Source organism: Haliotis asinina, chromosome 1, assembly GCF_037392515.1.
Source record: "Haliotis asinina isolate JCU_RB_2024 chromosome 1, JCU_Hal_asi_v2, whole genome shotgun sequence".
Lineage (NCBI taxonomy): Eukaryota > Metazoa > Mollusca > Gastropoda > Lepetellida > Haliotidae > Haliotis > Haliotis asinina.
Window position 1 is genome coordinate 29046737 of NC_090280.1, and position 26929 is coordinate 29073665.

The following is a 26929-nucleotide window of genomic DNA, read 5'->3' on the forward strand; positions in this document are numbered from 1 at the left end:
GTAAAATTTACATAGATTGCTCACTTCCGCTCTTAGAAATCCACAATTTTAGGGGTGGTGCGTTTTCAATGATGTTCAGTATAGTTAAAATAGGGACCAGTAAAAACTTACCGAACGTCACACTTTATTGAAGTGGCAGGTGAGCTACCTTGCCACTTGAAGTGGCCATGCTTGTGAAAGCTTAAACTCTATACATAATGTGAATGGTTCAACCAACCAACAATTTACTCTATCTATACTTCAAGTTTCTATCTCAACAATGGGAGTACCCAAACTGGGTAACGTGCAGATAACGCTTCATAAACACTTTGCATTGCCATCCATTCATGTCTACCTCACAGTTACACACATATATAGGCATGTCTGTGTGTGTTAAACATATGCTACTTCACACAGATTAAAATTTCATTATATAGCCAACCCATCTAATCTGACTTACAGTCAGACAAGAATGTTGCTTATCACGCTTGTGTCCACATTGCTGTTCTGCCAGGGACTCTCGGACACCACAGTCACCATCTACAACGAGTGGCTATCCCAGGGTGGACGGGTCCATTATGAAGCTGATCGTTGGAATAAACATAACGGGCTGACAGAATCCAATCTGATTTCAAAGTGTAAAGCTATTGGAACTGCGAGTGGGCGCTGGATTAACAGAGACATCGACCTGTTCAGAAACGTATGTATCGCTTTTGTGTCAGGTAGTCAGGTAATCGTCTGTAATTTTACGTTAAGTATTTCTTAGCATGTATATTTTTTATAAAGATCCTTTGACGCAGTGATGGTTTTACACCGCTTTTAGGAATAATGCAGCAATATCATGGTGTGTGCCATACACATTGTGCTCACAAATGGAATCGGACCCGGGCCTTTATGTGACGAGCGGAAAAAGTACAGGGATGTATGTGTTGTTTTTGTGAAACAGAAGCGTCTTTTGGATACGAATTTAGACTTATATTTGTGTAAGTGGTTTTCTTTTGAATTATTGATCCAACTCCTTTGCTCTATGTTTTAACTGAACTACATGAAACAAACTGCATTTATTTCGACGTTAGTGGTAACATGACTTCGATATAACCGCAGTTTATTGTTATTGGGTTTTAACTTACAGTGTTTCTTATGTATTGCAATTAGCATTCTAGCCACTAACGTCCTCGCCGGCTAATGTGTTAGAGTGACAACGCTGATCCAGTCCTGTTGACTCACCATATCCTTCAATAATTATGTAGTGGAGATGTCTAAATTTCATGCATCCTTGATACAAATGGTGTACAACTGACGTTCATTTGCGACAGGTGTCTCTGATTCAATTCCTTAGTTTCTCATGTATGCCTTCCCGGTTTTTATCCTGTGGATATAACGCAGGAGATGCAGGCATCGCCTCGTCCACCCGTCCATAATCAAGATCACCTGTCCAGATCATGTTATACTGATCTTACCTCACTCATAAATGTTGCTTTCTGATTGGCTAAGCGACCTTTGATTACTTTCAATGTACTTCTCTTACAAGCGAGTAACATTTCAATGTATCCCGCTTGGAAAGCCAAACTCCCTGGTAATAGGTATGAGTGGCAGTAAGTCTGTATCTCAAATATAACGACTCAAGTATCATGTACGGAAATTACCAATATTTAGTGATATTTAGTTTGAGACAGATACATTCTTCACCCCTCGGGGCCAGAGGGTTGATGTTCCCTTGATGTTTATGTGTAAATATTAGCAGGACATCATGTGTGTGTGTGTGTCCTAAAACAATTTTGACTTTGTGCATTCAATCCACCCCTCTCTGCAGAGACAAACTGGCGTCAAAGTCAGTAGTTTGCATGATTACCATTGGCAGCATTGGTAGTCTGCTCGGTACAAACTAGATAGGTAGATTAAGTTGCTTTTGAGGGATTCTTACCCATTTTGGCTGCAATGTGACGGTCAGTTGTCGAAGTGTCTGAGGGGGGTTCTGATGTTGACGGCGATCAAGCTCATATTGTCAGTTCAGATCTGGTGTTTGGGAAGGACATGAAAGACCCTGAGGCAAGAACGGATGTAGGCGGATGTATGTAAAGTAGCGTTGTCATGCCGGAACAACTCTCTCTGTTGGTCCATAATTGATGGCATGTTCCAGTTCCGGTCTCTGTGCCTGATGGAATTCTCTTAAATCAGGATCGAGAACTGTACTTCCCCACTGAAACCCCACTTCCTGCAATCGATTTCTGAGGGTTCTTCCCGAAGTAGGAATCAGTCTGCACGGCTGTGGCAAGACGTTGACGTAAGGTCTTACGGTTCTTCGTTTAAACAGTCGTTTCTCGGGCGATCTCGTGCGATCTTGTGCGAAATGATCCCAAAAGCAAAATATGGTGCTCTGATAACGGTGAAATATCGGGAAACCGCACTATGCTACTCCCCAGCCTAAAGGTCGGACATGGTGATGTTTCGTGACATAATGATTTCTGGGCAAAAACGATTGACAAAACTATACACAACGTTTGTATTTTTAAAGTGATCATTGCATCAAAATTTTCGACATTCATGCACGTGTAGTTTGCTTTCGTGTTTCCTTGGTGGCGTTTCTGCAAATATTGCTCCAAACGTTTCTAAACCAAATGTAAAGGTTACAAAACTGGCAATGAGGCTGTTTACGATCACACAAAAATGACATTTTGGAAAGAGATAGTATACTTGTATTATTCCTTTGCTGGTGCTACACCAATGCAGTTCCTCTTCTTCTTCTTATCTTCTTTTCTATTTTCAAGAGTGTAACTGTCCAATTATTTATTCTTTAAAAATTGTGATGGCGGGAGAATTTGTCATCTGTTGCTCATCCAATTCTTTCAAGTTGACTCACCTTTGTACATGTTTTGGATCGGTGCCACCAGTAGTACAGGACTCACTCACCTTTTCGAGAATGCATTTGTGTCCTCTAAATTATAGGTTCTGGAAGTAAAGTTCCTGGACATGCTCGTACATGCTCCCAGCTGTTAATGTGTGTGTTGTGTGTTTAATAATATTGATTTCAAGCTCAAACTGATTTCCAAAGTTTATGGCTTGGCTTTCAGTGGCCCCAGAGCCCAAGTCACCATGGTTACCCAGATCCAAACTACCTCCAAGACAACTCCAAACAGACGAAAGCATGGAAGACCTGGATGGAACAGGTGCATGGCTATGGAAGTCAAGTCGACAATATGGTCTGGGAAACGAAAAGTAATTAAACATTCTCTTTTGAAAATGGTAAACCTTCCCCAAGCTCCCTAACCGTTTTGATATCGCGATGTCCTCCTATATGATAATGATGTGTAGGGGCAAAGAGGTTAAGCTGTAAAGGACACCATCATTTTGTTTAAGATGATGTCAGTCGAACTATAACGACATGAGAAATTTCTCTGTAGGCCCTGTTCTGCTTTAAAATAGAATTGTTTCTTAAAAATGTAATTATGAAACTTCTAAATTGATAAACGGTAGTTTATGATTTGTTGTAAAAGTTTGTAACTGAGATTGTCAGTGGTTGTATTCTCAAATGGGGTGAAATGATTGTAAACTTATTGTCCACCAGAGAGGATAGCTAACTCCCCAAGAATTCAGAGCAGAGCCAGATCTATCACTATCTTCAGTCGTAGTATACATGTTATGTACAGACTAGGTTAAACTGCAATTACCTTCATCTAAATGTTAATCTAGTTTAAATCCACCCATGTTGCAAAACATGCCGCCATGGTCTTCAGTGTGGTGGTGACAATTTATAGCCATACCTGTCAACTCTCACGCATCCTGCGTGAGTCTCACGCATTTGAGCTAAAATCTGACGCACTGAAAATTTGACACCCCCAAAAATGTTTTCATGTATAAAAATTTAAACGAAGTAAATATACGACTCATGTCATGCGAATTGTCCGGAAATTAATATATCAAACTGGGTAATGCTCATTGCAGCTAAGTAGAGGCTATAAACCAGTTTTATGCGAGGAGTACCGTGCCAAGATGAGCGACCTAAACATACGTACCTAAAACCGGTTTCGGAAGAGGGGCGGGGGAAGGGGGCTTTGGAGACTGGATATTACAACAAAATCTATTTATTACGAATTGAAGACACTTTCTCGACAGAATCGTGTAATTTCTGTCAGCGAAAATTTCACCTCGCTCATTCACGAAATGCTGTAACTTAATTTAATCGTGACCATTTTGTTTCTGTCTGCAACAGGTCAGTTCTGGCCCAGCTGGATAGATAAGTCACACCATCAGGGTAAATTCCCCAACAACCTCGATGCAGTGGGAGAGTTTATGTCACTTATGGTTCAGAGCGCCAAGGACTACTCTAATGGACACATGCCTAGAATATTTGAGGTCATCAACGAACCTGAAGTAGAACACTATATTGATGAACAAACACTTTTGGATTTGCATAAAATAGTAGCTCAGAAATTGAAATCCAGGTTTGGAATGAAGGTTGGAGGACCAACGTACACTGGCTATACAATCGTCAATTCAGATATTAACAACTTTAGCAAATGGCAAAGAACAGCTAGGTTTTTGGACATGTCTCTTGATCACTTGGACTTCTTCTCTTTCCATGCTTACAATTACATATATGTATCAGGTGGGAGCCATAGATACAGTGGCATCAACGAAGCTCGTCTTGTTGGTGGTATTGATATGATTGAAAACTACTCTCATATGAAGAAAGGCAAGAACTTTCCGATCATTATCAGTGAGTTTGGAAGAGGTGGCGTACACGGGATAGACCAGTGGGCACCCAGTAGTTTGCTTGATTTTCAGACCATTTACCAACCAAATGGCTTCATGTTTACATATCTGCACCTGAGGGAGTTCATTGACAGGGCTATAGTTTTCATTCTTGCAAATGAACAATACCCTGGTCACAACAGCCTCAACTGGTCTTTGTTTACAAAAGATGGTCATCCGACACAAATGGTCAAATTCTTTCAGTTTTGGCATAATTTCTATTATGATCAGAAATTTCTCTCAGTTGGAAGTAAATTCGATGGACGTGAACGAGTAGTCTCTCCTTTAGCTCTGGCAAACCCAAACAACAAAGAGGTGGTAGTTCTACTTCACAACTATGGCACTGCCTGGCAAAATGTGAAGCTGGACTTCCATGGCGGATGGATCAACCCCACAACTGGAGAATCAACATGTGTCCAGTACCAAAATGGTAAGCCAGCAATGAACTCCAATGTCCACTTTGATACAAGCAAGAACCATGGAAATGTTGGCCTACCTGGAGAGTCAACATGTTTCTACAAGTTTAAAACCAACTACAACTTTGGAGGCGTCCGCACCAACACCGAGAACACCTACTATGGAAAGAACATGGTCATTCCCATAAGCAATGGGCATGCACAGACAACGATCCAGCTACCCAGCTCAGGCTATCATACATCTCATCTTAGAGTGGGAGTTAGTCGTGCTAAAAACGCCAATGCGAAACCACTTAAAGTTGATTTCAATGGATACACTCTACGCTCCACCTACACGCTGTTTGACGCCGACAAGGTTGAAGCATCTACAAAATGGGAGGTGTGGGAGTACTGGGTTCCAACTGATCGCGTCAAATCGACTAACACCGTCAGCATGACCTTTGCTGGAAATGGTGGTCATGTGACGTCTGTGGCGCTGGTTGTGGGGAAGCTTCAATAAACGAAATCGTAGCCATTCAGTTTTTATTATTTGTTTGATGGTTTTAGTAGACAAGAAATACTAGTATGAGAAAATATTTGAACAGAAAAATTTCAATTTATGTACTTTCAAGAAACACCTACTATGGACACAAAAATGCCAGTTCGTATGATTTGCTTGCCTTTATCGTTCAGCTGTACATTTATTATATGGTAGTGTTTCGTTTGAATTTAATACACCCGTGAAGATCCGGGTTAGAATATTGCTGAGTGCGGATACAATAATATTTTGGTCACGTTTCTGGCAAATTTTTATAAGATGACAGCATCTCCAAAGGCACTGGAAGTACAAAACTAAGTATAACAAAACATTTTTATCTGGTGACGGTGTATATATCAGGGTATATGATAAACAAGGATATGAGGATGTGTGATTAACAAACTTAGTTATTAAAAAAAATATCTAAAAAAAATTCTGAAAGTTAATTTACTAACGCTTCCGAACATAGCGCTACTACCTTATCGGTACTCGCATGTCTATACTGTTTACAAGTCAACATGAGGACAGCGAATGCAATATTATCATAGGCACAATTTTCCCAAAGTAGTTGGCTGGCGACAATATATTGATCCCAGGAAATATCTACCCTGTCTCAGGAGACAGTTCATGATTACCTTTTTCATTATGAATATGATGTACAAACATGGCTAATTTAATACTATTATTTTCAAACTTACTTTTCACAAGTTCAACCAACTTGGACATACTCAGTTGTTTTACTGCTTTTTTGTTATTTATTGACCTTTTTCATAATTTACAAATATGTAAGGTGAATTTAAAACATGTTTTAGGCAGGACGTTACAGAAGACCAGCTCCTGCGTGATGATCATTACTTCCTGTTCAGCCTAGCAGAGGAAACATTTCTATCTTTATTTCTCTCAGCACTGCATAAGTTTTATATTGCCTTTGAATTTGCACTGAAAACTCTATTTCCGTTAGTATTTAGAGCAGAAAGGTGATGAACAGATCGAGCTTATATCCCAAAGAACCGGTAGGCTTAAAACCAGGGTACAACAAGAAGTAGGCCGGCACTAAAATACATGTGACCAGATCAGTAGAAACAAACACGCTAAACAGACGTGTATGCCACAAGACAGATGAGATAATCCCGAAAGCAGCAGCCTTCAATCCTGATAAGAAAAACTTGAAATGTGCACTATCAACAGTTGTGTTGATGTTCTGTCTAATATCGGCGTTCTCGTCCGCCTTTGTGCCTCGGCACCAGTTTCCTTTTTGCCATAGAGGTGCACAGAAGACGGTGACGAGTTCACTTCTTTGGTTGACTGTTTGAGTACGAAAACGAGGTAAATGTACCCAGCTGGTAGTATTCACAGTAAAGACAGTTAAAGTTTGACATAGAAACATGTCGACGAAGGACGGTAAACCAAACAAAATGTCCACATACAGAATTTTAAAACTGGGATTTATCTCTACAAATCGATTTCTGTTCAAACAATACGATACAATATGGTCTCGCCAGAAACTGAAGGTAGATCACCATATTGGCGTTTCCGTCCGCCTTTATGCCTCGGCAACAGTTTCATCTTTTACATAGAGGTACATAGAACACGGTGACGATTTCACCTCTTTGGTTGACTGAGTTTAATTGTACCCACTTGGTAGTATTGTAGCCATACCATGACGAAGGCACGGTAAAGACACTTAAAGTTTGACAAATGCCGACGAAGGACAGTAAACCGAACAAAATGTCAACATACAGAAACAAAAACTGGGATTTATCTCTACAAATCGATTTCTGTTCAAACAATATGATACAATATGGTCTCGCCAGAAACTACAGGTAGATCACCATACACCAGTGACCATGGGGAATTACAATACCATGCTACCTCCATGGGTCCTAGATGGATTTGGTCGTTTATACATGTGTAGATGTCGTGTATTGTTCAAACAATTCCCATGCTGATTGCTGTCTTTGTTGATTGGGATTTACATACTGGCTCAAAGGGTGATTATCTCTCTGCAGATTTAAAACCATCTGTAATTTAATTCTAATCCTTCAATAACCGCATGGACTTGCATGCATAAACACATCTGGATGGCGGGACGTTCCTCGCTGATGTCATGATTTTCTACTGAATGATGGCCACATTGAAAAACTGCAATTTGACATTCACATGCACATTGGTTTGTCAGCTCTGACTAATGGGTTATCAACATATTCCAGACTAACTGTATCCAATGTATTTCACCTTGACAAAATAGACACAAGATAAAACTTCACCCGGTTATATTCCATGTGTTCACTACACATACAGATTACTAGCCACTATAGCAGCACCATACTCTTATCCTGCACATTCTGTCACCATGCTACTCATATTGGTCCTCCTGAACTCCCTGCTGGGAAGAGGAGTGTTTCTGGACGCTACAATCACCATCTACAACGAGTGGCTCTCTCAGGGTGGACGATGCCATTCTGAAGCTGACAGATGGACCAAACATAATGGTCTTGACCGAGCAAACCTTATTCCATACTGTAAAAGTGTTGGATCCCCAACAGGGCGATGGCTGAACAGGGCTAACTCACACAGTTTTACTACTTATCTAACGAAATGCTTCTCTGGAAGAGTCTATAGATAAGAACAATACGTCCCCGTGGAGCAGTGCTGTCGCAAGGTGTCTGCCTATCACACTGAAGGCCCCGGTTCGATCCCTGGTAGAATCATTTAGGTTCGGGTCCCATGGTAGGCGCATGTGCATAGTATCCTTGGAGAAGATACTTAAATCCACATTGTCTCAGTTCACCCAGCTGTGAAATGGGTACCTGTTAGAATTTGCGTACGATGTGAGTGATTAGTTCATTCCACCTAAGAGACAGCATGGCTGTATACTCCCCAGGGTGTTGACAATTACTGGATAGTCGGTCATGGTGTCCTATGACGGAGGATAATAATGTACATAGCGCCTTGAGCAGGTAATGGGCGCCATATAAGTGGATAGTACCGTATACACAAGTTTTAGAATGACGCGTTGTCATAGTATGTCTTTCCATACAGGTTTGAGCTGGCCTTCGTGGATGGACAAATCTCACCATGAAGGAAAATTCCCCAACAACCTCGATGCTGCTGCTGAATTTGTGTCACTTATGGTCCAGAGTGCTAAAGACTACAGCGGGGCTCATATCCCTCACATACTGGAAGTCATCAATGAACCAGAGGTGTCCAATTTTATTGGACTGCAGTCAATTATTGATTACCACAAGGTTGTTGCTCAGAAGCTGAAGTCCAGGTTCACAATGCAAGTAGCAGAACCAACGTACACCAGTTATGCCTACATACAAGTTTGGTATGTGGAATAAAACAGCAGTGTTTCTGGACATGTCTTCACCACCTGGACTTTTTCTCTATCCATGGCTACAACAATCTCTATGTGTCTGGTGAGAAGTTTCGCTTCTCTGGCATTAATGAAGCTCGCCTAGTAGCTGGTGTTGACATGATAGAAAATTACTCACATCTTAAAAAGGGTGGAAAGGTTCCTTTAGTTATCAGTGAATATGGAAGAGATCGTGTGACTGGTCTTGATCGGCATCAACACAATAGTATCATAGATTTTGTCACAACTTATCTGTCCAGCGGTTTTATGCTTACTTTCCTCAATCTGAGGGAGTTTCTGGACAGGACCGTGATCTTTATGTTTTCCAATGAGCAATACGGCAGCGAAACCAGTCTTAACTGGTCCATATTTACCAAAGATGGACACGAGACTACAGAGCCAAATTCTTCAACTCACAAAAAGGAGTTGTGGTTCTTCTGCACAATTATGGCACTACCTGGCAGAATATAAAGCTTGACTTCCATGGTGGGTGGATCAACGTTTCAGCTGGAGAATCAACATGTACCCAATACAAGGATGGAAACACTGAAATGCGTTCCAACGTCCACTTTGACACTACAAAGTACAAGGGAAATCTTGGTCTCCCGAGTCAGGCAACTTGTTTTTATAAATTCAAAACAAATTACAACTTTGATGGTTTACGTACCAACAATGAAAACACCTATTATGGTAAGGACATAGTCATTCCGATCAATAACGGCCATACCGGGACAACCATCTCCTTACCAAGCTCAGGGTATCATACATCACATCTTCGAGTTGGTGTTAGTCGTAACAAAAATGCCAGTGGTAAACCCCACCGTGTCGCATTCAATGGATATGTTCTGCCCTCAACCTTCACATTGTTCGACTCTGACAAAGTGCAGGCAACAACTAAATGGCAAGTATGGGAGTTCTGGTTACCAAATGATAGACTCAAAGCAGCTAACACTGTTAGTATGACTTTTGATGGAAATGGTGGTCACGTGTCATCAGTGGCTCTTGTTGTTGGCAAACTTGAGTGAATTTGTTCATGTTTTGTTTTGTTTTGCTTGGTATGTTCGTAGTGAAACACAAATAGTAGGACCATCCATAAAGATTTAGCGTATGCTTCTGCATACTTTTCTTTTACAAAATATCAGTATGATAATACCTTTCGGATGGGTCCCTACAGCACGAAAGCAAACAGATGAGAAATAGTTTGTGTATCTTACCAATCAAATATATCCAACTCATAAAACATTTCGAACTTGATGTCGCCTATGGACAGCGGGCGATATTCACCGTATTCTTTTACAAGCGCTTCTTTAAGTCAAGTTATCAAGTATGCTATGAGCAATGCCTTTGCATTTATTTTGTGGTGTACAACACACACACGTGTGTGTATATGTATATTTATATATATATCTGTTTGTATATATATATATGTCTCTCTCTCTCTCTCTCTCTCTCTATATATATATATATATATATATATATATACACACACACACACACATACATTCATTCAATCAGATTGTACATGTGGTTGTATATGTAAGCAATTTCCTAATCATATAAAAGCACAAGTACATGAAGACCGACCAAACAAATTCCAAATGACACCCCAGTCATAGTTGTAAGCGAGGGCAAGTACTCGGGAATACCTACTTTCATTTATATAGCCTAGGAACTAGATTCAATTCAAAATAGGTTGTGACTAGACTACCTTCCCATCTAATTAAATACATCACTGATCCAGTCAAACTGGGTCCGTCGGATGTGGTGGAACCTCCAAAACCAACTTTAAACAATTTGATTTCGTTCACAATCATGGTCACAGGGTCAGAGAATTTGTCGTCTCATGTTGTTAGTCTTTACGTCGCAGATCAGTCAGTCATCTTTAAACTATCGAGCTATGAATTATTTTTACCCAACCCATGAATCCAACCCTTCATCCAGCTGTGTTTTAATGCTCTTAGTGCATATCCGAACAATGAGAAATCTATTAATCCACCAATAATAATAGGAATTAAAACTTTCATTTCTGTCGCTAACACTGACCTAGAGAATATGTATCCTTTCCGCTTTCCTCTCCTCCTTGGAAATTACATCAAACACAGTATCGCCTTTTCTAGACCCGATTATTTTACAGACAGCTCTCATTTTGAGGGAATATTTCTGAGTGTAGATTTAAATAAACCAACAAACGAATCATGTCAGGATGTGACAGAAACGAGACGTCAAACCCAGCTAACTCCCAAACGTACTTCCAGTTACGATATGGCTGAAGTATTGCAGATGTGACGTTAACTATTAACTCCCTCACTCACCCAAACGTACTCACCCAGACGTTGTCATCACAATACATTTTTATCTGTGTACTGCCAGCATGTCTCTGTCCACGAAGACCACCATCAGTACTTAGATCACATCAGTACATCTCACAAGACCAGTTGTCAATCTCTAACGTCTGCCGTAATGTACAGATGTAATTACGTAAGCCAAAGTACGCGATGAAATCAGATTGTCATGCAAACTAGTAGCACTCGCCAGTCATGCAATTTCCATAGAAATGTAAACATGTGTTACTGAGTGGATGAGTGAGTTTAGTTCCGCACTCGGCAATGTTCTAGGTGCTGATCTTTAAATAATCGAGCATCGATCTACGCAAACAGGATAAGGCGACAGACAAACAGACAGACAAACTGTTTATTAACGTCTCACTACATATGCATATAAACACATTACCTTCAATTTATACACAGTAATAAATGTATATATACTTCTCTCTCATGGAGCTATGAGAGACAACCTTTAAAACATGCTAATCTCGTTCTCCGCACTCCAGGAGTGTAACGTATTTAACAGGTATTGTAGGTCTTCACGTTCAGCCTATTAGAACAACTGTTTGTGTCTTGAGTGAGTGAGTGGGTTTAGTTTTAGACCTTAGACCTAGGTAACCTTAGTGCAATGTTAAAGAATGGGAGTGAAGGTTAAGGTAACCTTAGTAAAGGTTGCTTTGTGAAAGGAGCCCAAAGTCAGCGGGATGGACCATCCGATCCAGTTAGTCGCCTCAACGACAAGTATAGTCGCCTTTCATGGCAAGCATGGGTTCCTGAAGACCTAGTCTACCCCGGACCTTCAAGGGTCAAATACCAGCGGATCGCCAACTGAACAGGTTGGGGATGTCTAAAAGCTATACATGGGCATCACAAATAATGACAAACTGAATGAATATCATCCTTCTTCCGATGATCTGATACACGTGTGATACGTAAATTTACACTTGCTTAAATCAGGTCTTGTTTTCAGTCTAATAGCATTTGCAAATTCCAGGTATGTAGTACTTGATGCATCGTGTCTGTGAGAACTTCTCAACCAGTCACTGGTTTGAGTCCAGAAACATTTGTAAATTTCAAGTGTATGATAATTAATCTGTATCTGTGAACATCTGACAACAGAGCCTGTTTTCAGTCCAGTAGCATTTCAGTAAAAGTTTCACGTGCCAAATGTTCGAGGATATTCTTTTCCCAGGGAGTTTATACCGAAGGAGCTGTATATTGTTTTACGCACCGCATGTAGAAATCTTCAATATGAAAGGATTGGTCCCATGTGTCCTTTTTAAAGACACTTCATTATTCTTAGCATAACTTAAACTGAAATGTTAAGATCAGGGTTTTATCTTTCTACACCGCCGACACTCTTATCCGTCGCTGTTCCAATAGAGAATGTGACTTATCTCGAGATCAGTAAAGGTACCCAAAAACCAGCGTCTTATATATACTGAGAGAAACAAATAAAGGAACAAAAGAAAATTCAAGCGTTCTGTTAATATTTTCCAGTTTTCCTCAGCATCTTTCAATAGCGGAAGACAATCTGACAATACGAGGGCTGGTCCAAAGGTTCTAAGCCTACATAACTTCTACACTGATGACACCAACTAACCTTAGGAGTGTTGTTGGACAGTCTTCTTCATCAGCATTTCCAGTTACTGTAAACTGTCTTATTTCCGCGCCTTTAAATTTTCGCGAGTGATGGTCACTAAACCTTTTCGCGCCTTCTTATTTTCGCGAGGTGATCTTGTTACAGGGGCATCTCTGAATGTTTTTACACGACACGCAGGTGAGTGACCACTGAGCTGTTATAAAATAAGCAGATTTGAGAAGTGATCTAACAGCAAATTAATGATATTGTTTTCAGAATTAATCCTTTTTAATTAGCTGTTAGAGCAATGAAAATAGAACGTGACTGAGCCGTGTTAATCCAGATTAGCCCAGCGGTGACACGTGATTGAGCAATGACACCTGTATTGTTGTTGTGTTGTTGACTTACCTGAATAGAATGTATGCTATATCTATATTATCGCGTGTTTTTATTCTCGTGCCATGAATTCTGACGCGAAGTTCGCGAAAAACAAACGGTCGCGAAAATTTGGCTGTTTACAGTAGTTTACTCAAAAAGATCAACTAGTGGAAAGCAACAGGTCCTTCTAGGATACTGGGGTATACATACGTGTACAACAGATTGGAGCTCGTCATTGCCGGATTAGCGGTTTCCATGGAGATGTTCCTCAATGTTGGAAATAGGTGAAATAGGGTCAGGTCAGGTGAACTTGGAGAATAAGGAAGTTCTTTGAAGCCACATTGATTTACTGCAGACCTTGCCAATTCAGAGATGTGAGACGAAGCAGTGTCATGTAAAATCAGAAATCCAGCCCTCACCAGCTCTAACGTTGCAAGATTAGTTGGTGTCACTAGTCTAGAAGTTATGTAGGTTTAGCTTGACCTGCCCGCGTAAATAGAGGAACACTGTTATGGCGTTGGTGTGGTGTTCCCTTTATTGTTTGTTTCATGCTGTTTGCTTGTTTCGTTGTAGCGTTGACATTCTGGAACCAAGTCAGCGAGTCTGACCATCCGATCCCGTTAGTCGCCTCTTACGACAAGCATAGTCGCATTTTATGGCAAGCATGGGTTGCTGAAGGCCTATTCTACCCTGGACCTTGACGGGTCCCCCATTTCTAGGAGGGAACTTTAGTGGAGAACTGAATAGAGAAAAATGCAGACCATTTTCTGTATATTTTTCTATTTGAACAAGAAAGTTTTAAACACATTCTAATGAACTTACATAGTTAAAATAGGGACCAGTAAAAACTCACCGAACGTCACACTTTACTGAATTGGTTAGGTGAGCTACCTTGCCACTTCAAGTGGCCATGCTAGAAAAAGCTTAAACTCTATAAGTAATGTGAATGGTTCAACCAACCAACAATTTACTCTGTCTATACTGCAAGTTTCTATCTCAACAATGGGAGTACCCGTCCCCAAAATGGGTGAAGTACAGATAACGCTTCATAAACACTTTGCATTTGTCATCCAATCATGTCTACCTCACAGTTACCCACATACATAGGCATGTCTGTGTGTGTTAAACATATGCTACTTCACACAGATTAAAAATTTCATTATATAACCATCCCATCCAAATCTGACTTACAGTCAGACTAGAATGTTGCTTATCACGCTTGTGTCCACATTGCTGTTCTGCCAGGGACTCTCGGACACCACAGTCACCATCTACAACGAGTGGCTATCCCAGGGTGGACGGGTCCATTATGAAGCTGATCGTTGGAATAAACATAACGGGCTGACACAATCCAATCTGATTTCAAATTGTAAAGCTATTGGAACTGCGAGTGGGCGCTGGATTAACAGAGACATCGACCTGTTCAGAAATGTATGTATCGCTTTTGTGTCAGGTAGTCAGGTAATCGTCTGTAATTTTGCGTTTAGTATTTCTTAGCATGTATATTTTTATAAAGATCCATTAACGCAGTGATTATGGTTTAACACCGCTTTTAGGAATAAGGCAGCAATATCATGGTGTGTGCCATACACATTGTGCTCACAAATCGAATCGGACCCGGGCCCTTATGTGACGAGCGGACGCTTTAACCTTTAAGCTACCTCATTCTCTCGAGTTCCTTTGAAAGTACAGGGATGCATGAGTTGTTTTTGGAAACAGAATCGTCTTTTGGATATGAATTTAGACTTATATTTGTGTAAGTGGTTTTCTTTTGAATTATTGATCCAAGTCCTTTGCTGTATGTTTTAACTGAACTATATGAAACGAACTGCATTTATTTCGACGTTAGTAGTCCATTGACCTCGATATAGCCGTAGTTTATTGTCAGTGGGTTTTAACTTAAAGTGTTTCTTATGAATTGCGATTAGCCCTCTAGCCACTGGGCACCCCTGAAGAGCCACGTCCTCGTGGTGGGTGCTGGGTAACGCTAAGTGCTCTTCTCCCGTGTGGACCCGGGACAGAATGTGTCCACAGCACCCCATTGCTTGTCGTAAGAGGCGACTAAATTGGGCAACCTGTTTACCGTGGGTTGCGTTCCGTGTCGGTGGAGGACGGGAACCTGGTGGTTGAGGGCATTTGGGTTTTTAACTGCTTTTCATTTGCCCAACACACCACTTTGGCCCTTACTTCACCTAGACGGGTGGTAGAAATGGACCAGTTCTATCAATCGGCTGGTCACGCCACGCCCTGAGCTGCAACTGTATATGCTCACAATTTATGAAATTGTTAATTTAATGTTTCATGCTTAGTGCTATCTTGAGACTGTTATTTCAAATGTATCATGTTATGTATGTTTTTGCCTAGGGTCGTAAGCCCAGAAGGCGGTGGCTCATGGGCCAATCAGGTGGAATAATTACTTTTATATTATTCTGCTTGAGTATATCATCCGGGTATCCTTGTTGCTGCAAGCTGGAGATCCGCTTGTTTTTAGCATTGTCCTTGTGATACTCCATGGTGGGTGGGGAGCTCGGATGATGAAACCTCAGCCCCAAACATGGCTTATGAAATCCCCACCAATAATCCACTCTGGGGTGGTACATATACCAACACTAAAGGTAAAACACTGGAAGATTTTATCTCCAATAACGATTTGTGTATATACAACGATGGCTCGAGTACTTACCTGCATCCTGCATCCTGCATCCTGCAACCGACACCTACTCTTCTCTGGATTTGTCTCTTGCAGACTCTACTGTACTTAATGAATTTGAATGGTCAGTCCACAATGACCTTTGTGGAAGTGATCACTTTCCTACGATACTATCAGGAACTTCTCCAACTGTTTCTGCATCTCACACACGATGGAATTTTTCCAAAGCAGATTGGTCCTTATGTCAAACCTTATGCACATTTAGACTAAGACCCGCATGTATAATACTTATCCTATTCAGATGTTTTCTGATGCCTTAAATATAATTGCTGATGAGTGTATACCAATGTCCTCTACAGCTCCACATGTATGGAAGCCATGGTTTAATGCAGACTGCAAAAATGCTAGGAAAGCAAGGAAAAAGGCAGAGAAATATTTTCGTCATCACACAACTGTCCATAACTTAAATAAATTTAAAATACTAAATGCGAAGGCACGTCGTACCTTCAAGCAAAACAAACGGCAATCCTGGAGGAACTATATTTCCAAAATTAATTCACGAACGCCTATGTCCAAAGTATGGAACATGATTCAGAGAATAATAGTCAAATGCACAAAATCGGCTGTTCACCATCTTAAAGATGGTGAGAATTTAATTACGGATAAATGTAAAATTGCAAATGAAATTGGCGAAACTCTTGCCAAAAATTCTTCATCAGCAAATTATGTTCCTGCGTTTCAGAGATATCAGAAACAACAGGAAAAGACAAAACACAATTTTGAATCAAACAACGGTGAAGATCATAATGAAGTGTTTTCATTACATGAGCTACATACTGCACTTGAGCAAGCTCATGACACTGCAACGGGTGATGATAATATACATTACCAGTTACTGAAACACTTACCTGAGCCATGCCTGGTCACACTTTTAGACATATTTCATAAAATATGGACGTCTGGAAAATTTCCTCCTTCATGGCGTAATGCCATAGTAGTCCCAATACCCAAACCTGGCAGGGATCATACAGATCCATCGAATTATAGACCCATATCTCTCACTAGCTGTGTCTGTAAAACCATGGAACATATGGTTAATAATAGACTAACTTGGTATCTTGAAACCAATAGTGAGTGAGTGAGTTAGTTTAGTTTTACGTCGCACTTAGCAATATTCCAGCTATATGGCGACGGTCTGTAAATAATCGAGTCTGGACCAGACAATCCAGTGATCAACAACATGAGCATCGATCTGCGCAATGGGGAACCGATGACATGTGTCAACCAAGTCAGCTAGTCTGACCACCAGATCCCGTTAGTCGCCTCTTACGACAAGCATAGTCACCTTTTATGGCAAGCATGGGTTGCTGAAGGCCTATTCTATCCCGGGACCTTCACGGGTCTTGAAACCAATAACCTGATCACAAATATTCAATGTGGTTTCAGAAAAACTCGAAGAATCATTGATCATTTGGTACGTTTCGAATCCTTCGTGAAAAATGCTATGGTAAATAAACAACATGCAATATCGATTTTCTTTAATCTCGAAAAAGCTTATGATACGACCTGGAAGCATGGTGTTTTGAAGGATTTACATAACTTTGGTTTGAGAGGCCGTCTGCCTCTTTTATATCAGAGTTTTTAAAAGACAGGCAATTTCAAGTACGAGTAGGTTCAACCGTGTCTGATCATTATAATCAGGATCAGGGTGTTCCACAAGGTAGCATTTTGTCTGTTATATTATTTAGTATTAAGATCAACAGTTTGTCGAAGGTTTTAAACGATTCCATTGATGGATCACTTTTTGTGGATGATTTTAATATTTCTTGTCGCGGTAAAAATATGCATACTATTGAACGGCAACTACAGTTGTGTCTAAATAAAATAAACAAATGGTGTCTTGAAAACGGCTTTACATTTTCTAAGTCCAAAACAAATTGTATACATTTTTGTAGAAAATATAAGTCGCATAAGGACCCTGAACTATCTTTAAATGGCTCTCCCATCAAAGTTGTCAAGGAGGCCAAGTTCTTGGGTTTATTTTTCGATTCTCATTTAATCTTCTTACCACACATTAAATCCCTCAAAGTTAAATGCCTGAAGGCACTAGATTTGTTGAAAGTTGTTTCCAACTCAAAGTGGGGAGGGGATCAAACTACCCTCTTACACCTATATCGATCACTGGTCCGTTCAAAACTCGACTATGGCTCAATCGTATATGGTGGAGCCTGCAGTAGCAACCATAAAATTCTTGATTCTGTCCACCATCAAGGCTTAAGATTTTGTCTGGGGTCTTTCAGAACTTCACTCATTGAAAGTCTCTACGTTGAGGCCGATGAACCATCTCTTACACAACGTCGTATAAAACTGTCTTTACAATACATTATTAAATTATATTCTAATGAATCTAATCCTGCGTATAACTGTGTGTTCAATCCACCTTATCAGGATTTTTATCACAAAATATCTTCTCTTGTTCCGCCTCTAGGGCACAGAATAAAACCATTTCTTTCTTCTGCGGGCATACAGCTGGAAAGTATATCGCCTTCCCGTCTTCTTTCTTCTCCTCCTTGGCAATTAGTTAGGCCACAAGTTGACCTAACATTAACATCATGAAATGACTTACAATATAAACAAGAATATCATGAGTTAAAAAACAAATATGATAATTACAAATCCTTATTCACAGACGAGTCCAAGAACGGTGACGTAGTATCTTGGGCCACGGTCATTGGCTCCAGAACAATATCTTCTAGACTACAGGGTAGCAGCTCTATTTTCACAGCGGAAGCTAACGCCATAATAACGGCTTTTAAATATATTGAAAGACACCCTAAATATAAACAGTGCATCATCTATTCAGACTCTCTTTCTTGTCTTCAGGCGATTAAAAATGTATCATGTAAACATCCACTTTTAATAGAAATTATTGAATTGTATAATGATCTTGCTACTGGCAAGTACGACATCGTCTTTTGTTGGTTACCAAGCCACGTAGGCATTTCTGGTTACATGATGGCCGATCTTGCTGCCAAGGCAGCACTCAACAAATCTGTGACACCACTTCTTATTCCATACTCTGATTACAAAGCTAGCATTAGAACTTTCATCCGTGATCTGATGCAGAAGAAGTGGGACACCCAAGTAGGTATCAATAAACTACATGAAATAAAACCCTACATTGGTTATACCCACTTGGGTTGTCAGTCCAGATTTGAAGAGGTAATCATGCGACGAAGTCGTATTGGTCATGCTAGATATACCCATAAGTATCTTTTAAAAGGTGAGGATCCTCCGTTTTGTATCCCTTGTGATGAGAGAGTTACGGTCAAGCATATTCTGCTTGACTGTGTTGAATTCTCCATCACAAGGGGTAAGTATTTCAATGTCAAACTATCAAGGATCTTTTTACAACTGTTAGTTCTCATTTAATCATTGGTTTTTTAAAGGAGATTGATCTCATGGTAGAAATTTGAGCACTGTGATTCTGTAGATACATGTATTTTAATAATTGGTGGCTGTATCCTCAAAGGGGGTTGAAGTACTGTAAAATTATTGTCCTCCTGAGAGGGTACATAAGTCCACACACATTCAAAGTAAAGTCTAAATTTCCAGGTTTTAAATCGTAGTATAAGTGGTTTTGTTTATTGTATGGCTAGATTTCCCAAATTGCTGACGGCTGAGGGGATGATGTAAATCCAACTAGGGTCCATGCAGGTAGCAAAGGTATTGTAAGTCCCCATGGTCCCTAGTATGGTGATCTACCTTCAGTTGTTAGCAATCTATAGCCCAGTTTTATATTGTATTGTCCTCTATAGATAAATTGTTTTAGGCAAAGCTACTACACTGACCCAAAAAAGAAACGCATAGCTGAAATCTCATTTTTAAAGTAGATTTTTTCGGAAAATATGGAATGGAATGACAATTAATGTAAATATTACGTGTTTTTATAGTCAATACAACCAAAACAGACAAACAAACACAACCTCTGGTGATTATTCGCCACACCACAGCACCTTGAAAACGCTTTGTATAATCTGCACGTGGGAAAATCTGAAAGCATTATGCACGTGCAAATGCAGGATCTCAATCTTGATTGTGATGGTTACAAAAGGGGACAGGTCCTGTTGCGATTCATTCTTCGAATTTCTTTCTATGCGACGCGAAAAATGCCAAGGTTAAATGAAGAAAACAGAAATAGAGCCATTGGACGTCTGGAAGCTGGGGAAAGTCAGTCATCAGTTGCCAGACGTCTGAATGTGAGGCAGAGCACGATTTCCCGTCTCTGGCAACGATACACGCAACACAACTCGACCAGAGACCGTCCAAGGAGTGGGAGACCAAGGGTGACAACTCCAGCACAAGACCGCTACATCCGGGTGCTTCATCTGCGTAATCGGGCCGTCACTGCTACATATACCGCTGATCACGTTCCTGGGCTGCGTAGAGTCTCTCCACAAACCATCAGGAATCGCCTAAGAGAGCATGGAATTCGACCTATGCGACCTCATGCAGGACCTGTTCTGCATCCCCATCACCGTCGTGCACGGTGCACGGAATTGGAGGAGGATCTGGTTCAGCGATGAGTCACGTTTTCTGCTGTACAGACATGATGGAGGGATGCGTGTTTACAGACGTCGAAATGAGAGATATGCTCGACAGTGCGTTCGTGAGGTCAACAGACACGGTGGTGGAGGTGTAATGCTGTACGCTACCGGGATGAAATTCTGAACCGTCATGTTGTTCCTACAATTGACGCTAGAAGGGAAATTTTCCAGCACGACAATGCAAGACCGACCAGCACGCATTACCACGGATTTCCTTGCCAACAACAACAGTACAGTTATTCCATGGCCCTCAAAATCGCCGGATTTGAACCCAATTGAACATTTATGGGACCAATTGGGTAAACGGTTACGACGTCGACAGCTGCAGCCACAGACACGTCTACAGTTGGTGAATGCGTTGCGAGATGAGTGGAGAAGAATCCCACAAAGGCGGATACGACGTCTTATACAGTCAATGCCCAGGCGATGCAGAGCAGTGATTGATGCCCGTGGTGGTCACACCAGATACTGACTTTCTCACTATGCCATGGAAAATAGAGACGCTTAATACCACTGTGAATGATTGTATATGTCTTGACACACATTTGTTAATACCCGTGTGAATTATCATTGCTCAAGTTCCATTACTTTTTGTGCAATTTAAGTTAATAAATCATCTCTCATAACATTGGATTTTCACCTATGCGTTTCTTTTTTGGGCCAGTGTAGTTTTACATTCTTTTCTGTTGTAGGAATTTTGAATTTGTTCTTGTTTATTTCTAGCAAAGTTTTCCTTAGCGGTGTGCACTCTGCATACTTGTAGCTCTCAAAGGGAGATAATTCGGATTTGTTTGCACACGTTTTTCGATTCGCCATGTTTCGGACCTTCGTTTCGACACTCCAGCATATAAACGGTAAATTATCATTTATACATGTCCAGTAATATAAGTTATATTTCCTTGTATTAGATATTCCGTTTCTAACTATGAAAGTGTAATTGTCGTGGTAGAAGCATGAACTTGTATTCATATGTTACACTGACTGTCTTCACTTAAGTCAGATTTTATGATTGTATTGCAGTCAATCTTCACAGAGAATCTACTTATAAGGTCGAATACCTTGTTTGTCGACAGAATTAAACAGGAATATATGAAGATTCTGAATTGTCGTTTTGAAGTGATATTTTATGAAACCTAGAAACCAACATCTGTGATGTTCTAGTTGTTTTACTGTCCTTCGTCGACAGGTTTTTATAATACTCATATATTCCATTTCAATGTTACGTTCCGTCACGATATGGCTGAAATATTGCCGATGTGACGTTAAATTTAACTCATTCACTCACTCACTCACTCACTCTAGCCACTAACGTCCTCGCCGGCCAATGTGTTAGAGTGACAAAGCTGATGCAGTCCTGTTGACTCACCATATTCTTCAATAATTATGTAGTGGAGATGTCTAAATTTCATGCATCCTTGATACAGATGGTGTGCAACTGACGTGCATTTGCGACAGGTGTCTCTGATTCAATTCCTTAGTTTCTCATGTATGCCTTCCCGATTTTCATCCTGAGGATATAGCACAGGGAGATACAGGCATCGCCTAATACTGTCAGTGTACTTCTCTTACAAGCGAATAACATTTCAATGTATCCCGCTTGGAAAGTCAAACTCCCTGTTAATAGGTATTAGTGGTAGTAAGTCTGTATCTAAAATATAACGACTCAAATATGATGTACGGAAATTACCAGTGTTTAGTGAAAACAAATCGATGGAAGGAAGATAACTCTTGTATCAGTGCTCCAAACAATTCAAAATTAACAGTGAGATGTTCGGTGAGACAGATACATTCTTCACCCCACGGGTCCAGTGGGTTAATGTTCCCTTGATGTTTATGTGTAAATATTAACAGGACATCATGTGTGTGTGTCCTAAAACAATTTTTACTTTGTCTATGTAGGTAGGGGTGGATCGAATGCACAAAATGGCGTCAAAGTCAGTAGTTTGCATGATTACTATTGGCAGCATTTCCGGCTCTGTACAGACTGGATATGTAGATTAATTTGCCGTTGCGGGATTCTTACCTATTTTTTCTGCAATGTGACGGTCAGTTGTCGAAGTGTCTCAGGGGTGTTCTGACGTTGACGGCAATCAAGCTCATACTGTCAGGTTCAAATCCGGTGTTTGGGAAGGACATGAAAGACAATGAGGCAAGTACGGATGTAGGCGGATGTATGTAAAGTAGCGTTGTCTAGGGATCAGTCTCCACGGCTGTGGCAAGACGATGACGTAAGGTATTACGGTTCTTCGTTTAAACAGTCGTTTCTCGGGCGATCTCGTGCGCTCTTGTGCGAAATGATCCCAAAAGCAAAATATGGTGCTCTGATAACGGTGAAATATCGGGAAACCGCAGTATGCGGCTCTAGTCTAAAGGTCGGATATGGTGATGTTTCGTGACATAATGATTTCTGGCAAAAACGATTGACAAAACTATACACAACGTTTGTATTTTTAAAGCGATCACTGCATCAAAATTTTCGACATTTATGCACGTGTATTTTGCTTTCGTGTTTCCTTGGTGGCGCTTCTGCAAATATTGCTCCAAACGTTTCTAAAACAAATGTAAAGGTTAAAAAACTGGCAATGAGGCTGTTTACGATCACACAAAAATGACATTTTGGAAAGAGATAGTATACTTGTATGTTTGCTTTGCTGCTGCTACACCAATGCATTTCCTCTTATTCTTCTTCTCTTCTTCTCTATTTACAAGAGTGTACTGTCCTATTTTTATTTCTTTCAAAATTGTGATGGCGGGATAATTTGTCACATTCTGTTGCTCATCCAATTCATTCAAGTTGACTCACCTTTGCACATGTTTTGGATCGGTGCCACAAGGAGTACAGGACTCACTCACATTTTCGAGAATGCATTTGTGTCCTCTAAATTATAGGTTCTGGAAGCAAAGATACTGGTCATGCTCGTACATGCTCCCAGCTGTTAATTTTGTGTGCTTGGTGATATTGATTCAAGCTCAAACTGATTTCCAAAGTTTATGGCTTGGGTTTCAGTGGCCACAGAGCCCAAGTCACCATGGTTACCCAGATCCAAACTACCTCCAAGACAACTCCAAACAGACGAAAGCATGGAAGATCTGGATGGAACAGGTGCATGGCTATGGAAGTCAAGTCGACAATATGGTCTGGGAAACGAAAAGTAACTAAACATTCTCTTTTGAAAAATGGTAAACCGTTCCCAAGCTCCATAACCGTTTTGAAATGGTGATGTTCTCGTATATGATAATGATATGTAGTGGCAAAGAATTGACGTTGTGAAGGACACCATCATTTTGTTTAAGATGATGTAGGTTGAACTATAACGACATGATAAATTTCACCGTAGGTCCCGTTGTTTTAATTAGAATTGTTTCTTAAAATTTTAATTAGGAAACTTGTAAATTGATACACGGCAGTTTATGATTTGTTGTAAAAGTTTGTAACTGAGATTGTTAGTGGTTGTATTCTCAAATGGGATGAAGTGATTGTAAAATTATTCTAATCCATAGAGGATAGGTAACTCACGAATAATTCACTTCAGAACCAGATCAATCACTCTCGTCAGTCGTAGTATACATGTTATGTACAGACTAGGTTAGACTGCAATTACCAACATCTAAATGTTAATCTAGTTTAAATCCACCCATGTTGCGAAACATGTCGCCATGGTCCTCAGTGTGGTGATGGCACTTTATAGCCATACCTGTCAAATCTCACGCATTTGAGTCAAAATCTGACGCACTGAGAAATCTGCCACCCCAAAAAATGTTTTCATGTATAAAATAATTAAACCGAAGTAAATATGCGATTTATGTCATGCGAATTGTCCGAAAATCAATATATCAAACTGGGTAATGTCCATTTCAGCGAAGTACAGGATATAAACCAGTTTTAAGCGAGGAGCGACCTAAAAATACGTACCTAAAACCGGTTTCGGAAGGTGGGGAGGGGGCTTTGGAGAATGGATTTTACAACAAAATCTATTTATTACGAATTGAAGACACTTTCTCGACTGAATTGTATAATTACTGTCAGCAAAACTTTCCCCTCGCTCAATCACGAAAGGCTATAACTTAATTTAATCGTGACCATTTTTTCTGTCCTGAACAGGTCAGTTCTGGCCCAGCTGGATAGACAAGTCACACCATCAGGGTAAATTCCCCAACAACCTCGATGCAGTGGGAGAGTTCATGTCACTTATGGTTCAGAGCGCCAAGGACTACTCCAATGGACACATACCTAAAATATTTGAGGTCATCAACGAACCTGAGATAGAGCACTATATTGATGAACAAACTCTTTTGGATTTGCATAGAATAGTAGCTCAGAAATTGAAATCCAGGTTTGGAATGAAGGTTGGAGGACCAACGTACACTGGCTATACAATCGACAATTCAGATATTAACAACTTTAGCAAATGGCAAAGAACAGCTAGGTTTTTGGACATGTCTCTTGATCACTTGGACTTCTTCTCTTTCCATGCTTACAATCACATATATGTATCAGGTGGAAGCCATAGATACAGTGGCATCAACGAAGCTCGTCTTGTTGGTGGTATTGATATGATTGAAAACTACTCTCATATGAAGAAAAGCATGAACTTTCCTATCATTATTAGTGAGTTTGGAAGAGGTGGCGTACACGGGATAGATCAGTCGGCACCCAGCAGTTTGCTTGACTTTCAGTCTATTTACCAACCAAATGGCTTCATGTTTACATATCTGCACCTGAGGGAATTCATTGACAGGGCTATAGTTTTCATTCTTGCAAATGGACAATACCCTGGTCACGACAGTCTCAACAGGTCTTTGTTTACAAAAGATGGTCATCCGACACAAATGGTCAAATTCTTTCAGTTTTGGCATAATTTCTATTATGATCAGCAATTTCTCACAGTTGGAAGTAAATTCGATGGCTTAGAACGTGTAGTTTCCCCTCTAGCTCTGGCAAACCCAAACAACAAAGAGGTGGTAGTTCTACTTCACAACTATGGCAGTGCCTGGCAAAATGTGAAGCTGGACTTCAACGGCGACTGGATCAAACCCACAACTGGAGAATCAACGTGTGTCCAGTTACAAAATGGTAAGCCAGCAATGAACTCCAATGTCCACTTCGATATAACCAAGAACAATGGAAATGTTGGCCTACCTGGAGAGTCAACATGTTTCTACAAGTTTGAAACCAACTACAACTTTGGCGGTGTCCGCACAAACAACGAGAACACCTACTATGGAAAGAACATGGTCATCCCGATCAACAACGGACATGCACAGACAACGATCAAGCTACCCAGCTCTGGTTATCACACATCTCATCTTAGAGTGGGAGTAAGTCGTGCTAAAAACGCCAATGCAAAACCACTTAAAGTTGAGTTCAATGGATACACCCTACCCTCAACCTACACGCTGTTTGACGCCGACAAAGTTGAAGCATCTACAAAATGGGAGGTGTGGGAGTACTGGGTTCCAACTGATCGCGTCAAATCGACTAACACCATCAGCTTGACCTTTGCTGGAAATGGTGGTCATGTGACGTCTGTGGCGCTGGTTGCAGGGAAACTTCAATAAAGCAAATTGTTGCTCACTTGAATTTATTTATTACAATGAATATATTTATTTATCTTATATTACAAACTATTGAAATTTTATTAGGACGTAGTTCCATAGATTATACTGATATTTCCCTGATATAGTCTGTTTTATTATTAATCGTTTTTAATCAATGGTTTCTTGACAGTTTTCTCTTATACTTATATTGTATATACTTATTGTTACGGTTAAAAGTGAGTGAGTGAGTTAATATTTAACGTCACATCGGCAATATCTCAGCCCTATCGTGACGAGAACATTCAACAAAAGAAAAAGAGCACATAAACATTGTAAAAACCCGTCAACGAAGGACAGTAAAACAAATAGAATATCACAATTTCAATTAAAACTAGCATGGAAAGTTAAAACTAATAGCACTATATAGCCAATACAATATAAAAACAGACTATAGATCGCCAACAACAGAAGGTAGATCACCACACTAGGAACCATGGGGACTTTGCTACCTGCATGGTCCCAAGTTGGATTTACACCATCCCTTCAGCTGCTGGCGATTGTACTTTTCGAAAAGTTAGCCGAAATTAAAAGAACATGAATACTACAATTAAAATCCTGGTAGAGTTATATTTACTGTGAATGTTTGTGGACTTACGTACCCTCTCAGGAGGACAATAAGTTTACAATACTCCAACCCCCTTTGAGGGTACAGCCACCAACAATTCAAGTTACTAATTCAAACTACCAATCATTAAAATGCATCTAATTACACAACAAAATTTTCAAAATTCCACCAAATATCAATTTCTTTTAAAAGACCAATGATTA

At 40.2% G+C, this 26929-nt stretch overlaps 2 protein-coding genes and 1 pseudogene across 2 annotated transcripts; all 3 read left to right on the forward strand.

The window, feature by feature from the left end:
- Window positions 1-424: 424 nt before the first annotated feature.
- Window positions 425-5661, forward strand: LOC137290212 (beta-porphyranase A-like). Its single transcript, XM_067820954.1, has 3 exons — window positions 425-679; window positions 3051-3195; window positions 4190-5661. The coding sequence occupies exons 1-3, from the start codon at window positions 452-454 to the stop codon at window positions 5644-5646; spliced, it is 1830 nt and encodes a 609-aa protein (XP_067677055.1). The 5' UTR covers window positions 425-451; the 3' UTR covers window positions 5647-5661.
- A 2356-nt stretch (window positions 5662-8017) lies between these two features.
- Window positions 8018-10047, forward strand: LOC137271664 (beta-porphyranase A-like; annotated as a pseudogene).
- Window positions 10048-14501: 4454 nt separating this feature from the next.
- Window positions 14502-26138, forward strand: LOC137278196 (beta-porphyranase A-like). The gene is made up of 3 exons (XM_067810400.1): window positions 14502-14737; window positions 23571-23715; window positions 24666-26138. Exons 1-3 carry the CDS (start codon window positions 14510-14512, stop codon window positions 26120-26122), a joined length of 1830 nt encoding a protein of 609 aa, XP_067666501.1. The 5' UTR covers window positions 14502-14509; the 3' UTR covers window positions 26123-26138.
- The last annotated feature ends 791 nt before the right edge of the window (window positions 26139-26929 follow it).